We start from the raw sequence: 16,051 nt of genomic DNA, 5'->3' as shown, positions 1-16,051 counted from the left end.
GAGCACTGTCAAAAGGTCATAGAAAAGTGGGTCTGCAACAAAAAACTATCATACAGAAATCATCAAAGCTGGTTTTTAACATAAGAAGCTGCAGACTAATTCAACATACTTATAGACAGAGAGTTGAGTTTTACATTTTTTTTCTTCTAAAATATTTTTTGAAACAACAAAGTTATTTACATAATGGAAGGCTGCTTTACTGATTGCTGTGTTCATTGCTGTGGCATCTGTTTACTTAGCATGGCTCCCCAAAGCTGAAATGGAAGCATCTTATATACATATATTGTATTTCTCATGCCAAGAAAAGCTGGAAATGCTCAGTGGGCAGAAAATTTAGAGTAAAATATTTTTCATTTGTATTTCTGGATTGTCTTTTTCTTCAGCCGGAGCAATAATTTTCAATTTAAAAAAGAAGCATGCATTACCTTGCTTGGTTTGATCTGTAAAAACATAAAGAACATTTGTACCTTTCCTTTGCTAATATTCTGAGTACCTCCATATTACAAGTTATATTAATTTTAGTGTACTGGTAATCAATTTTACTGCCTAATTAAAACAGTTTCAATCTGCAGCTCACATGGTAAGAAAATAATATTAAATCATTATTTATTGATCAAAAGCAGGTTAATTTTCACCTATTTCACCTCATTTTTACCCTACAAGGATAACACCTATACAAGATTCAAGTAGCATGCTTCATGTGCATTTTTTAAAACTTGCCTTGCAACAGGATTCTCTTTTCCTGTCCTGACTATATAAAGGTATTTATTTCATCTTCCTCAGTAATGCTGAAAAAAATTTTCATTAGGCACATACTTTTACTTTTCATGAAAGTTTATTTGCTTGTGTAGGTGTGCTTACAGGGAGAGAGAGATATGAAACTATATTGGTACTTTCTATTTTCAGTTGAAAAGAAGATGCTTTAAATCAGCATCTGTCATTTTATCAGCTATTCTAAAATAAAGATTAATGCCATTTAAATATAAACATTATAATTTACCCAAAGTGTCAAATAGGGAGTTGGTAGGTTAACTTATAATTTTGATAGCATTTCAGAGTTTCTGAGGTGCTTTAGTTAATTCACTGCAATAATGTTTCTTGATACATAGGCTTCCTAATTCCCAAGAGAATAATTTATTTTACATTTGAAAATACAAAACCTTCCCACTTTATACATAGAACAAATTCCACTGTAACAATGCATCATGCTTTTGTATTTCCCAACTGAATCTCATGTCAGAAAAAGTACTTGCATTTTCAGAGACTCCAATAATGCTTTTGAAAAGGTGGCATAAGCAAATGGATGTCAAATTAATTTTTCACAACAATAAAGAGGGTTCTTTTAATTGATAACATAAGCTTTCTAACTACGGTGTGTCTAAATACATTCTAATCACGGCATGCTCTGAACTATGATTCAGTTCCACAATTTTTTTTTAATTCAAAATTGGAAGTGTCAGCACAGAAGCCGTCCCCAGGTGGTTTGCAGTGTTAAATGGCAGATTAAAGACAGCACAACTAATTTCTTTACTTTAATCTTATTAAGGGAACAACAGCTGTCAACTGTCACCATTTCTGCACAAGGCCTCCGAGACAAGCGCAGTGCTGTGAATGTCAAGCCAGAACTTTATTTAACCACCAGTGAAACTCTATGGGATGAAAAACTCAATACATTTCTCATCATTTTTTTTTCCTTTTGGAAGCTCTAACTTGCTCTTAATTCCCAAACTTTTATCTCAAGAGATATCACAATCAGTTGAAATAGTAGTACGAGGCCTCATGTAAAGCAGCTGTTTATTGATTACTGATGTTGCTCTGAACTTTGTATCACACCCACAAATCAGCTTTAAAGCTATGTTAGACTGCATGTATACTCAAACCACACAGTAAGCCTGCCCTCTGATGTAAGGCTTTCCTCTAGCGTAAATCCAATTATAAAAACACTCATTATGGTACACAAATTTTGATCCAAAAAAGAAATCTGTCTTTAAACTAGACAAAAATATGCATCTGTATGTTATATTTATTTTACATGAGTACCAAGAAACAGGAAGAGGATTCATTTTAATCAACATTTTCAAGCTAGATCTCAACAGTTTATATGCATGTATGTGATTTTCTTTCATGCTAGCACATCTTCACTCTCCTCAATTTGCCCGATATAAACAAGTTGACAAACTGTAATGCTCATTCAAAATACTGAGGCAGCAACAGTATCCAACCACACAAAACTGACCCACCATAGTGCACCAGGATATGTAGGCGAGAACTCACAGCTTTTGCTTTATAACAATCAGGGCATCATCAACATTCAATTAACCTGTTTCAAGTGTAAAGCGTTTTCACATTACTTTCAACTTCTGAAGATTATAAATTAATCTACTTTGATTATCAATGAAAATAATAACCCAAAAAGCTCAATTTGGCAGTGAAATAATAAAAACCTAAATATTATCAAAATTAGGATGTGTTAATTCAGTGGTGAACTGCTCATTTTTAACCAGTTTGAATATTAGGCAGCACTCTGATGGAGAAAGAGAGTGATCAGTATTGGTATTTAAAAGCTGAGTTGAGAAAAAGTGGGAGGGAGGTGAGCTATTACAGAAAAAGGGTGCACAGAATGGCTGTAGAGTGGAACGGTTAAAAGAACCACAGAGGTAAGAACATGGACTGAAACAACAACAACAAACACCGTTTTTAAGTTAAAAATACCAATTTTAACTCTTGAATACTATATACAGGCCCTTATACTTCAGTCATGGGAGCTATTACACAATCAGAAACCCTCAAAGATTCACAATCAATAACTATTTTGTCTGGTTTACATTATTTAAGGATATCCGACAAAATCTGGGCTCCAGCTGAAGTCTAGTCTCAATAGAGAGAAGATGAAACTCAGCATGAATTCTCCTTCAAGACACTTCCAAAAACAGATCAGCATTTCATTCTGAAATGTTACTGTATTTATGAATAAACTATTGCATGACAAGTGACAATAAAACAATTCTTTTTAACCCAACATTTACAGGTGTGATAGAATTTGAAAGTCTTCTACAGAAATTCTCCAGTCCCTGGCTTATCAACTGTTTCACTGCAAGATCTGGCTCTCAATCCAGAAGTTTTGTAACATTTCACAGAGCTCCTTTCAACAATAAAACCTCTTCTATATTGCACGGGAGGGCAACATTGCTTTATTCTTGAGCTCTGAGAGCTTGAAATCCAGCCCTGAGACAGCAAGAATACATCCTGGAAAGAGACAGATGCTACAGGTTTCAGATGTTGAACTCACACAGTGGTCATTCTCTTTAGACTATCTTTATGTCCTTGTACCAACTGCTAGTTTTCAATGAATGTTTCTCTAGAGGGAATAACCTTACAAGAAAATAAGAAACCTTGTTTTGTACTTTATGTAAAAAAAAAAAAATTGTGAACAATCCTGTAGAACTGCATGAACAGTAACAGCGCAGCTTAAGAAATGTATGCTCATAAAATCAAGTAAAAATTACAAAAAACAAGCTATAAAACCAGTTCTCAGCTCAAAATAGTTCTTACTGAAAAAAGTAGTATGTATCAATGCCATCCATAATATTATGTGGGCACTATTTTCTGCTTTTTATGTATATAATTACGGTTTGAGCTTTTTTACCCTGATAACATTTGCTTTAAATAAACAATGCAAGCAATTGTATGAATAGAGAAGATACATTATAATAAAACTGACTTTAATCACGTCTTAACTTGTAACAAAAGTCCTCCTTTGTTCCTTACATAACTACTGCGAAGCTTTATTTAAAATGCTGGTCACCCAAGGAACTCAAAGTGTTTCACAAATGTTACTTAAACAAAGGCTACACACCTCATTTGTTAGCGGATTTGTTACAATTTTCAAGGCCAGTAACATGTCATGGCACAAAGGGGCTAAACGAGTTGCACACAGCAAATACACAAGGCAACACAGGGGATGAAACCCATCTTCTGGTCTTGATCTTAAGTCATTAAATTGTTTTGCTGCGCAGCTCCCATTTGCTTTTCAGTAGAAGTGTAAGAAAAATACTGTAAAACTCTGAAACCTCTTGAAATTCTGCTGACTATGTCTTATTTTCTGGAGAACTGAACCAATTCAGGAAAATTACAAAATGCTACTTTAAGAAATAACGCGACTGGACACCAACTTGTATGTTAACACCGATAATAAAACTTACTATGATCCACTATTTTTCTCTTTTCCTTTTGCAGTGATTTATCTGAAGGGGAGAAAAACTGCCCCAACACCAAATGTATCATCTGTCTCATAAATGTCACATCTTTTTCAAGCATTTGCCATCCTACTGGTCTAACTACCAATCTGGACAGTAGTACAAAACAACAGGCATATTGTTAAATCTTCTGATAATAAAGCTTTGTCTTGTAGACATGGGATTAAAGTTCTGAGCTGCACCATACTGCCAGGATTTTGGAGAAAGAGAGATGTAGATAACAGCCCATGTAATCTCCTCACCTACTTGTAAATAGCTTATCCTCATCACAAAACAACAGACGAATTCCCAATTTAAGATGAGTACAAATGGTTAAACATTGCAAGAGCACACAAACAATCTTGAGTACAGTAGTGTCCTTTAGCAAAGCATAATTGCCTAGGGGAAGACTGGAGGGCAATTAATGAAAGATCTTAATTCAACTTCTTTCCACAGGGCTTGGCTTTGTCTTTGAACAGAAAAATCCAGCTGCTTCACTAGATGCAAAGTTTAAGAATTCAGGATTTAAATTATATTTGCACAAAAGAAAGAAAAATAATTTCAAACCGATTTCAAAAATTAAATGAGGAGAAACGTGACACAAATTTTCTTCCTCACTTAGAAAACTAGATATACTATATGATTATCCTTTGGTTTTGAAACTCTCTCAAACATTGTTTTTAAAGCAACATGTTTGAAGAATTTCTTAAATACCTTCAGTGAGACCATACTAATACGCATTAACATGGTTTCTCTAAACCAGCCCCATTTACTCCTGCTTCAAACTGTTCACAGGAAGTCCCACCCTCTGGAACTATTGCTTGCTCTCCACAGTTAATTGCAGATTCTGCACAAAATATGTTCCTCTCTATCAGAAAGATGATCACAGAAATAACAATAGAGGAGGCTCTGCATCATTTCTAGCAGACTCTAGACCCTGTAAGTTAGACTCAAGAAGTTAGACTCTTGCAGAAAAAAAACTGCAAGAGCAATTAGCCTTAGAAAACAAGATCCTATGTTAAATGATGTGCGAGCTAATGTATAACTTCCAAACTACAGTACCTTCAGATGCCTATAAACTGGAGACTGCAATTTGCTGTAAAGTTGAATGAAATGCTGTATTTCAGTAGTGGAGCTAAGTGCCTTCAGTAGATTTTTTTTTAACATACAAAGCTGTCAGAATAGTTTATATTAATCTCTTTTCTGTCTTGATGTTTCTTTTGGAAATACAGATAGTTGAAAACTTGTGTTAATAAAACAACATTTAAAGTATTTTTGAAAGATTTAAAAATTCTTTTTATAATTTAGTCATGAATAGGCTCAGTAATCTGAGAAACCAGATATTTGTCTGAAATAGGTATGAGATAGACAGTTAACTGCCACGGAGAGGAGAACCTCTGATAAATCTTCTTGGATGTTTTTTCTGTTATACAAATGTAGCTGACATGGGGCTTTATTTACTGGCACACAAGTTCCTTTGAAAACTAATACATCCTCATACTGTCTAACAAACTTCAAAGAAAATGTTTTCATTAACGTAAACAAAATATTCTCAAACTTTCTCAACAAAGGTTTCTAAAGTGAGACTACTTCTAAAATGAAAGAACAAAAATCAAAGATGTATAGGAGATGCACATTCTAAGAATTTAAAGATAAATTTAAGCTAAGCTTTATGTGGCTGCACAGTGCAGCCCTTTCCCTTGCAAAGTTTATCCCACATTGATGAGGGTAACTCAAAATTAGAGCTTCTGCAAATTAATGAGTTCAAAGGTTGGTGCTGAGCTGCTCAGCACCACCGGACTAATTCAGGATTGCTCATCAGTGGAGCCGGCTGGACTTGCAAGTGCATTCTGCATGACTTAGCAGGAAGGCAGGAATCTTATTCTCTTTGAAGAACAAAGATATTAGAAGCATGTTTCTTCCTTGGTGTTCTTTCCTAGTACTTCACACCTGACCCATAACACATTAATGGACAGTTTTAATCCAAACCCTCATAATGTAGTGCTTAAATTCCAATTATTATAATGGTAAAATATATCTATGAACAAATGATGACAACGGTACACACCAGGATATCCTGGGCTTGGTCCCTCTTGTACTAAAACCATGCCTAGCTCTGCTCTGAAAGGACATATGTGCCTTTGAATGGATAAAAATTACTGTTAGAGATCAGGGAAAAAAGCATGCTTTTGAGTTATCAAGTTTTTGCAGGTATTCTGTTTAGTCACCACCTTTTTGTTAGGGATTAGACATTTAAACTCTTCTATTCTTATGTGCTATAAAGATGAATTCCTCTAATCCACAAGAATTTTGATTTACCTGTTTGTAGAAGCCCTTTCAGCTAGGAGTATCACACAACTGTTTCATTTTAAAAGCAGTCAGACTCTAGTGAATTACAACCCTTTAAAAAATTCCCCCACTTCCCACTAGAGAGCTTTACAGACTAACTTTAAAAAGATAAGTACCTCCTCTTTGGTTTAATACAGTTTTCTCTTTTCTCATTTTGTACAATTAGGGATGCCACTGCTCAAATGTATCACAGCTAGAAATAAAACCACCAAGTTGGAAAACCAGAGGTTGAGTAGAAATGTCTTTCACCTTCCATGGCAGCATAGAGTACAGCATGATTTTTTTCTCTGAAGTTCAACACTGGACTATAAGAAAAGCAGCAGTGAAGCAGCAGGTGTGAAATAAATATTCTAGTGATCCTAAGTGGCAAATGAAGGACTGATCGTACTTACTTAGAAGGAATCCGTGAAACCGCATTCAGATTGGTGGGAGAAGTCACTGCTTGAAGAACATTTTCAAGGGCAGTCAGTCCTCCTGCAGCCCGAAATGCTATTTGATCTGCTGTGTTCTAGATAAACACAAACACAGAAGAGAACCAACAGAAATTAAAGAAATTCCCACATAAAAAAATATGCCTGATAGACAATTGTCCTGAGTTTCATCAACGTAGAAAATTCTTAATATGTGTATTTATCACGTTGAATACTTTTGAAAAAAAGTGTTTCACTGCCAGTGAACAGGGAAGAGTATTCTTTAGAGCAGGTGTTGAAGTTCTCAGGTGCTATTTTTCTCAAAGATCATATATACTTATCAAATACTATACAGGTAATACAGTTGAATAGCATATTTTCTGTAACGACATATTATTAGAGGGATTTTAATAAAGGTAATCGTTATCTGTTGCTGTTATCTTTGCAGCTACACTTTATTGCTTTGCATACGATTTAAAGAATACAGTCAACCTATATGGGTACTTCCTCTTTTTTACAAAGTTTTCCAAAAGGAGACAACCTCTAAGCTTGTTCCAATTTGTTCACCGTATGCATAAAATAGCTTAGGCAGATGACTTTAAAACATGAGTACCATCATTATGTTGATGATACCTGGTTATGTATTTCACAGAACGTGGACCTCGTAGATTAAGTTGTTGCTCTAGAAGAAAGCCTGACAGTGTCACCAGTCAGATGTCTCATTTTATCCTTAATCTTGGGAAGACAGAAATGTTGCCTGACAGATGCTGTTGAGGATACAAGTTGGTTAGCTGTTCTGTCTTCTCAAGTTAATTGCTTGGAGTTTAAGCATCAGGTTAAAAACCTGGATGTGATTTTTGGTACTGCTTCAATTATGTGAGACTACAGAGGTAAAGTTTGAAAGTGTCACCTAGATGATTGGTGTAGTTAATCTCTTTGGCAACTCCAACTTATTACTGCTCCCCAGGTCCTTTGTCTAATCCACTGCTTGCAGCTTATTCAGAATGTAGCAGAATGAATGAATATTTTTAGCTTTGAGGTACAACCTTCACATCCGATTTGTTTTGCATTAGTTATGCTATGTTGTTGGTTATAAATGGAAAGATTCAATTTAAACTAGTCTTGTATGCGTTCCTAGCTTTCTAGATCAGCTTTTCTTTATTCTAGGTGTCCTCTTTGAACTTCCACTTAGCAGAATTTTACACTTAAATACCATCCTACAATTATTCTTACAGTTTGCAAATGACTGAGTTTCTGCTGGAGCAGGTCCAGTATATTAGAACCTACATCTTTCTCCTTTCCTGCAAAATTGGTTTTATCTCATACTGTTTAAAATAAAGCAAGTAAGATTTTTTCCTTCTCTACTTTTAAGTTGCTAATTTTGTGTAACTGTATTGGTAGTTTGTATTTAACCATCTTGATTTTGTCAATGATGAGGATATTCTAGTTAATAATCTTTTTTTTCCCCCAGTGTTGCAATCACTTGGCATGTGGGAAAAAATGGGAAGTGCTCTATAAATACAATCATTATTAGTTTGTAAAGAATGTATTATACTGTAACAGACCGTAACAGAAAAAACTCCTAGTGACTCTGGCAATAAAATCTTTCTTTGAACAATTAGAATATAATTGAGCAAGATATAATATGATTTAGAAGGGAAACATTTTTCCCTGGGAGAATAAGACATTAATATGTAAACACAAAAGTATATCTCTTAATTTTTTTTTAAATCATGCAACTTTTTCTCTATTAAGTTTCTTTCAAGCAAATATCTATATTCTATTTAAGTTCCAAGCTCCAGAAAAACTGTTCAGAGAAATCAGTTATTCAAAAAGAAAACATTTTCCACAATTAATATGAACTGCATGTAGCTTTTTAGACAGCCAAAAGTTTTACCTTCAAAGGAATAACTAGCCTCAAATGAATGGAAATTTGTATGCCAACTCACCAAGCAGTTAAGATAATCAACCACTGATTTCCTACAGGCTAATTGATAAATATAATTTCTAAGCAGTCAATTTTAGTCCAGTTAGCCCAGTAAGTGTGCCTTAACTGAGGAATTATTTCTGAGTTTCACTCATATATTCCTCCTTTACTTCCTCTTCCTCCCTTCTAACAACAACCACCAAAAAAAAAGCACACCTCCTGGGGACCTCTGATACAGCACAATACAGTAACTGCGCATCCAGCCCAGTGTGAGTGGGATAAATCTGCAGTAAGCACTGCCTCCCCTGCAACGCTTTCCAGCAACCTAAGGAAAAAGACAGCCAAACAGCAAAGAAACAGTCCTGCCACAAATCAGATACTATTACTTGAGCACCTTGGCTTATGGCCACAAGATCTCAAACTTTCTCCTCTTCCTCCCTGGCCCCACCAGTGCTGCAGAGTGGTTCAGCACCCGCCAGACAAAGCCTGGGGCCTTTCTAACATATCAATTTTCACTTCAGCTTCAAACTTCACAAGTAAAGAGAGATTTTGTTATTTCAAGTGTGCATTCTCCTTGGTAATCAACATACACACATAATAAGTATAGACAAATGTGCACAAGGATTTCTGCATGATTGGCATGCTGGCATCACAGCACACAAATGAGAAAGACATTTATGTGACACTGGTGATTTATTTGTTACAGCATATTTGTTAGTGCTACTCCAGTTTTAAATGTGCCAAGCACTTCCCACTTCTCACTTTCCCTATTTCTCATGGGAGATTATGCCACAACCTATTAGCTCTTGTGGCGAAGAAGTCTTTCCTGTCATTTAGACCAAATATGCCCTTTCTCTATTTCATCCCATTACTCTGAGTTATATCCCATTTTATTGCACCCGTTTTGTTTCTCCCCTTAGTAATTACTCCATTCTTGAAATCGTATACTGTTCCATTTTCCTACTTGGCTTGTTTCTCAACTCTTTATATTCATTAATGCTAAACCCAGCTTTTTATTTTTTTCATGTAAACTTTTCTTATCTCTGATCTTTTTTCCAGAACTCCTCTTTTCTCCATAAATACCTAGTCATGAAGTGTCCAGAAAGGAACTCTTTTTTTCCCTGCCTCAAATCAGTCACCAGAGCCACGCTGAAAGAAGCTATAATGTTTCCCTATTCTGAGAGGAGATCTTCATGTATGTATTTATAAAGAATGTTAATCTTTTGAAGCTGTTTGATTTCCTATGTGCTCTCCTTCAATCTGGAGCATCGCTTCTTTTCAGCATCACTTCTTTTATAGACAGACTTTTTTCAGAGTGCCTGTTTCACTTTTGTCTAATATTTTGCTAAAATACAAGTATACTTTGCAAAATACAAAGTTACATTTTAAAGAACTTCCTTTACTACTACAGTTTTCTATCAAGCAGAAGCGAGTTTGTAATTTCTCACAGTTTTATATGATTTAGCTTTACGTCCTATTATATTCTCCTCTCTAGATCACTCATAAAAATTAACGAGCATTTTGATGCTTAGCCATGGGGGGAAAAAATCCCTAACTATGTGCATGGAAGAGAGAGAGGAAAAGCCTTAAATAAAAGGAAGAAACAAACCAGCAGCAAAGTTGGAAAAGATACACAAGCACAGTATTTGTTCATGGTGCTTACAAAGGTCTATAAAGCTGCCACTTAGGGATTCGGAATACACTACTTTTGGCATGATACTGAATATATTTATCTCCAATAATTCTTTTAAGATGAAGAACTCCAAGAGGTTTTAACCCATTTATTGAAAGGCAATGCTGATTGCCAAAGTAACTGCTGGTATACAGTGCTTGTGAAGGACCTTGGCCACCACACAAGCATCCTGCTACCAGGAATCCCAGGTTCAGGCACAGCTCCTTGAGCTTGGCTTTGGGTCAGTAGGGGTCATGGGAACTGAGAGGAAAACATGCCCTATCCACAAAGGAGCAGAAGAGTCACTTGAATATTGCATTACTGACATTTTCAGAGTGAATACCGTGTGACTCTGGTACCGGAGGAAACAGCGAAAAAAGGAATCATGCACAGGCAATTTCCTCAGCTATCCACAATAGGAGACCTCAGGTAGGAAGATGAGCTGTGTATAAAGAATGAACAGCATTAAATCTCCCCAATGTTGAAAAATATTGTCATACTATCTCTGAAGTACAGCAGCCAAACAATACCAAATTATTTTAAAATATGCCTGAAATAATTCCTATTTGAGGTGATTTTCAAATGTTGAAGTATTTAAATATTCATCTGAAGAAACCTTTCTTAAAATATAAGCATATGGGAGTAGGCTATCTTATCCAATTTGTCTTTCTTTCCAAAATTAACCTATATACTTCAAAATATGATCCAAACTCACTTAATGTTCTGTAGTGCTAAAGCTTTACATTAGCTTATACATATTAAAACGTAATAGAAATTCAAAAGAAGTAGACTGAGGCATGTAAGTTATTCAAAACCCTGACTCACATAATATTCTTATTTAAATTGATCCCATTTGAATCTGTGTCAGAATGAAAGACCCATTCAGGTAACTATGCTTTTACTCTGGTAGCACCCAAGGCACTCAGTAGATCAGGCACCATGTGAGTATGAGAAATGACAGATCCTGTAGGGAGTAAATGTTAAATCCCTATTTGGAAAGAGCATAACAAACATTTCAAACAGTGTGTGAAAATTTGACTTGCTTATATGTATTTTTATAAATTCACAACTACTTCAAATTAACACTTTTAAACAATTTGATTTCTAAGTACAGAAGAATTTCAAAGCTCTGAAGTTACTTGGTCATGCAGGAGAGCAAGGACAAATGAACATGTAGGCAAAAATGATTATCACTGTCATCTGTACATTCCTGAACAGAGAGAGGATGAGGCACAAAAAACCTTGGGGATGCCACCTAGATATGTCTTAACCATTACAAAAACAAAACCAGAGACATAGTCCACAGAACAGCAGATGTAGCAATGCAAACCAACACAAGAAAAAACCACCTCATGTTTTCTTTATCCCTCTCAAGCCTGTATCATTGTGATATACAGCGGCCTTATTTGTACAGGAGGAAAGCCAACACAGCTGATGTGATATTATGTATTCTTAATCTTTGGACATTATAAATTTGTCATTTAGAGCACACAGCAACTAGTTTCAGCAGAACAGTGCATGAATCAAGGAACTTTAGTATAGAGTGTGTGTACACTAATGCATGTGTGGCAAAGTAAACAGAAATAACTATAAATTAAACAAATCATGTAATCATTTTATGGATTAATTATGAACTAAACATTTTAAGAACCTTAAAATTATTCATTTTTTTAAAAAAAAAAAAATTATGACAGACAATCGAAAAAGCTCCCTGCACACTGAGCTAGCATGGCTGACTTATTTACCTACCTGTTACAACACCTTAATGGATCTGAATTCCCCTTCTCTCCTCTCCTATGGCTTGAGTGACAACTGACTAATAGGATTACAGGCTCTGTTCCAATAATACAGCTCAGCTACATGCCAGCAAAAAATGACAGCCTAAACCTGAATTACATGGCCTGGGATTCCATCCAATTATTAACTAAAGTAACTGTTATTACCTAACCTAATCAAAGGAGAAGCAGCTGTTAATCTTTGGTGGCCTGCAGTGTAGCAGTGGTCAGACTGGATGAACCGTCTTTGTACTTGACTCCTCTACAGACAATAATTATGTCCTTTGTGATCAAGAAGGAAGGGCTTCCTAACCTTTCAGACAGAGGCAGCAGATGGGGAACAACTGTTTGTGCGTTCATTAACAAGATAGGGTGGATTTTATCAGGGTTCGGCATCTGTGGCACCTTCAGAAGCACCACTTACCCAATGATACAAGTATGTTTGGCAAATGCAAAAATTAGCAGACTAAACAAAGTTCAAAACAATGTTTTCATCTCATTATCTGTCATTTGGTACAGAAAAATACATACAGCTAAAAAAAAGTCATTTATGCATATGCCTCACCATACCTAACACAGTCAACAAAGAAATAGGTGAAAAGGCCAACTGACCTGTGCTGTTACTTTGCTGGGTTTTGTTTAACTCATTAAAGTAGTCACATAATATAAACTGTATTCTTCTGAAATAAAACCAAATCAGGGGAAAAAAATCTCTGATTTATTTATACAGGTCAGTGGGCAATACAAAGTAAGACAGAGTAAAATAAAGTGAGCATCAGTTAGGAACAGCTTTTGGTTTCTGCATACAACATTCCAAGACAGAAGCAAGGCCAAAACCGCTGTCCTCCACTGTCACTTCCCTTTACTACACAGAACAAACTGGAAGATTTGTAAACCAGAAGATAGAGAAATTTGCCTCACCATGAGACACTACAGAAGTACAATTTCGTTTATGCTGGGGAAAGAAAAAATATGATGGGATCGCAGCGTGGAAGTACATGAACGGGAAGAAGATTTCTGATAATGCACAGTAACAGCTAATATTTGGAAGCTGAAACTGGATGAGTTCAGGTAAGAATAAAATGATTTTTTTTTAATGCCAAGAGTAATTAATGATGAGCATAATATACTTAGGATATAGTCGACTCTCAATCATTTGAAGTTTTTAAATCAAACCTGATTATCTCCTAGAAAAATATGATCCTAGTTAAATCATAATTTATTAATTTGGTGCAAGAGTTATTGGGTGAAATCCAATGTCCTGGACCAAAGCACTCTCTTCCGTACATTTCTCCTGTTAAAGTATTATTATTAGTTAATAAGTAGAGCAGAATCAGAAATAATACAGAGCTTTAACAGCTGAAATGATTTAATGTCAGCTTTACCATCTCTGTTCTATGTAACTTTAGCACCTCACATTTTGACTATTTGAAATCTTTTTGAACCAACTTAAATACTCTGGTGTAAACTCTCCTGCTAAGACAAACCTCCACAATCAATATTTTTACATAGATTAAAATAGAGTATTTTCCTTCATGAGCCAAAAAAATGCTTTCTGCTAGTTCTGCCTACTATTTCTGAGTAAGAAGCTGATCTGGAAAGCCTGTTCAAATAGACCTCAGGAACTAAAACTGTTCAGAAGAAAACATTTCTGAATGAAACCCAAATACTCTGAAACATTCTGACTTCTATTTCTGGAAGAACACACTGAACTTGTGCAACTCTATTTTACACTTGTTAAACTGTTCACTGAAGGAAGAAATAATAACTAATTAGTAAAATATAGTTGAAATCCATCTTAAGAATTTTCTTCTTTCCTTTTATCTAGTGTTTGAAGATTCTATCTAAAATGCCAGGGGCTAAGAAATGCAGTTCAAAGCTGCCTTAGAAAAACAAACCAGACAACTGAACTCTAGGCTGGCTCCTCTTTTTTTTTTTTTCCCTCCCTCTTTAAATAAATACACAAACCATAAATACACAAAACCATAGATATATCTGTGACTGTAGAAAATCTACACTCTGATTAGTCTCTCCAGACATAAAACTTTACACAGTGAAAATCACTGTAGAGTATACTAAAATAATATTTTCTATTAATTGTTCCGTTGTTTCTCTCCAGTGAAATCAGTATTATCATAATACTCCATTCCATCTGAAAATCTCAGACTGGTACTCAAACACGAGTGACTTCACCCACAACAGAATTTCAAGCACTAAACATCAATGGGAAACTAGTTTAGGATTAAAACATGAGCCAGACTTGGCTCAGTAGCCTTTGCACACCATTGGGGGGAGGTATTTATTCACATTAAGGACATATCTATCATGTATTTGTATCAACTCCTCCCTCATGCACTGGTTACATATTAGAGCTCCCAAGCTCTTTAGGTAATGCTATGCAAGGCTACAGAAAGGAGGGCTCAAGAAATGCTCCTTCATACCTTACCCTGCAAAGCAAAATGCAAATTCTGAAGCCTTTTAAAGCTGATTCTGAAGCCTCAAAGATAAGGCAGCTCCTCTGGTTTCTGTTTACACTCCATACAGACTAATCTCTGTGGCTTCATCTAGGAGAGGATGGTTACCTAGCATCTGAGAGAGCAGGTATGTAAATGGGCCTTATCTTGCAGAACGTGTTTCACTCCCTGCATGATGTTCAGTACTTGTACACTCCTGTGTAGAGCTCAGCCTCTAACATCCAAGACATTTGGATAATACTAGTTTTTCACTTTAAAAGCTAAGGTATACTAACTGCAACTTCACATAACTTATATTTAGTCTAAAGGAAGACAAATATCCAAGTATAACAAAGAGAAAGGATGAAAAAGAAAGCAGTTGATACATCACTCAAATGCAACAATAAAAAATGAGGCTTACTTTAGTTTTTAATCAAATGAAAAATAGAAAAAGAGAAGGGGCATTTACTATTATACTCTCTGAAAGCACATTATCGACAAGTGACTTAAAATTGGTCCAGGCCTAGGGACAATACCACTGCTAAGAAATTGATTCTTAAGCCTGTCCTGCAAACACTATATGTCACGTGCTCATACATTTAACTTCTGCCTATGCACATCATATACTCTATTCATTCTTCTGCCCATATTGTAAGGTAAACCATACTGGACGTGGTTCCTTACTGAATCACTGTATTTATCTCATTGAATAAGATGAATCTTATTTACAGGATCTCCTTCCAAGTTCTGCAGTGTCTTTTCAGTTCAATAGTAAAATCACAGAGGGGCACTCTATTAGCACTTCTGTTGACAAGGACAAGACCCTCACAATCTTGCTTGTGAAGTTTCAAGAGTCAGTGAAAGCCATAAGGGAAACACAGGTAAACTAATGAATTCCATATTATCTGTTTAGCTGCTTTCACTTATGCTAAGCAGCATAACGGGAAACAGCCAATATTGCTTGGAAAAATAAGAATAGTCCTTATAGATATTGTGCAAGACAGCACTGAGCACTGGTGCTTATTAAAAATAAATGTTTAGTCTATTTATAAATAACAGGGCATCTAGTAAGTGCATCAATTAAAGGAGGAAAGCAAGGATAAAAGGTTTAAGTCTCTAATACCAGGAACAACTGCTCCTAGATCTCCATAAATGGCTCCATTAGCCAAGGCCAATTCAACTTTTTCTGAATAATCTCATAAACACAAGTTCCCACACAAGTATATAAAA

The 16,051-nt window shown here is 35.5% G+C and overlaps 1 protein-coding gene across 3 annotated transcripts in view; it reads right to left on the bottom strand.

Moving 5' to 3' along the window:
• SCAPER (S-phase cyclin A associated protein in the ER) overlaps nt 1-16,051 on the bottom strand; it is a 167,827-nt gene that overhangs the window by 49,199 nt on the left and 102,577 nt on the right. For all 3 annotated transcript variants that reach the window (XM_074837481.1, XM_074837482.1, XM_074837483.1), the window contains exon 24: nt 6,977-7,092. In XM_074837481.1, coding sequence (XP_074693582.1) covers nt 6,977-7,092 — 116 coding nt within the window. The remainder of the gene's footprint in view (nt 1-6,976; nt 7,093-16,051) is intronic.

Source organism: Strix aluco, chromosome 12 (assembly GCF_031877795.1).
Source record: "Strix aluco isolate bStrAlu1 chromosome 12, bStrAlu1.hap1, whole genome shotgun sequence".
NCBI lineage: Eukaryota > Metazoa > Chordata > Aves > Strigiformes > Strigidae > Strix > Strix aluco.
Note: the sequence above shows the minus strand (reverse complement) of the source record. Positions and strands in the feature narration are given on the sequence as shown.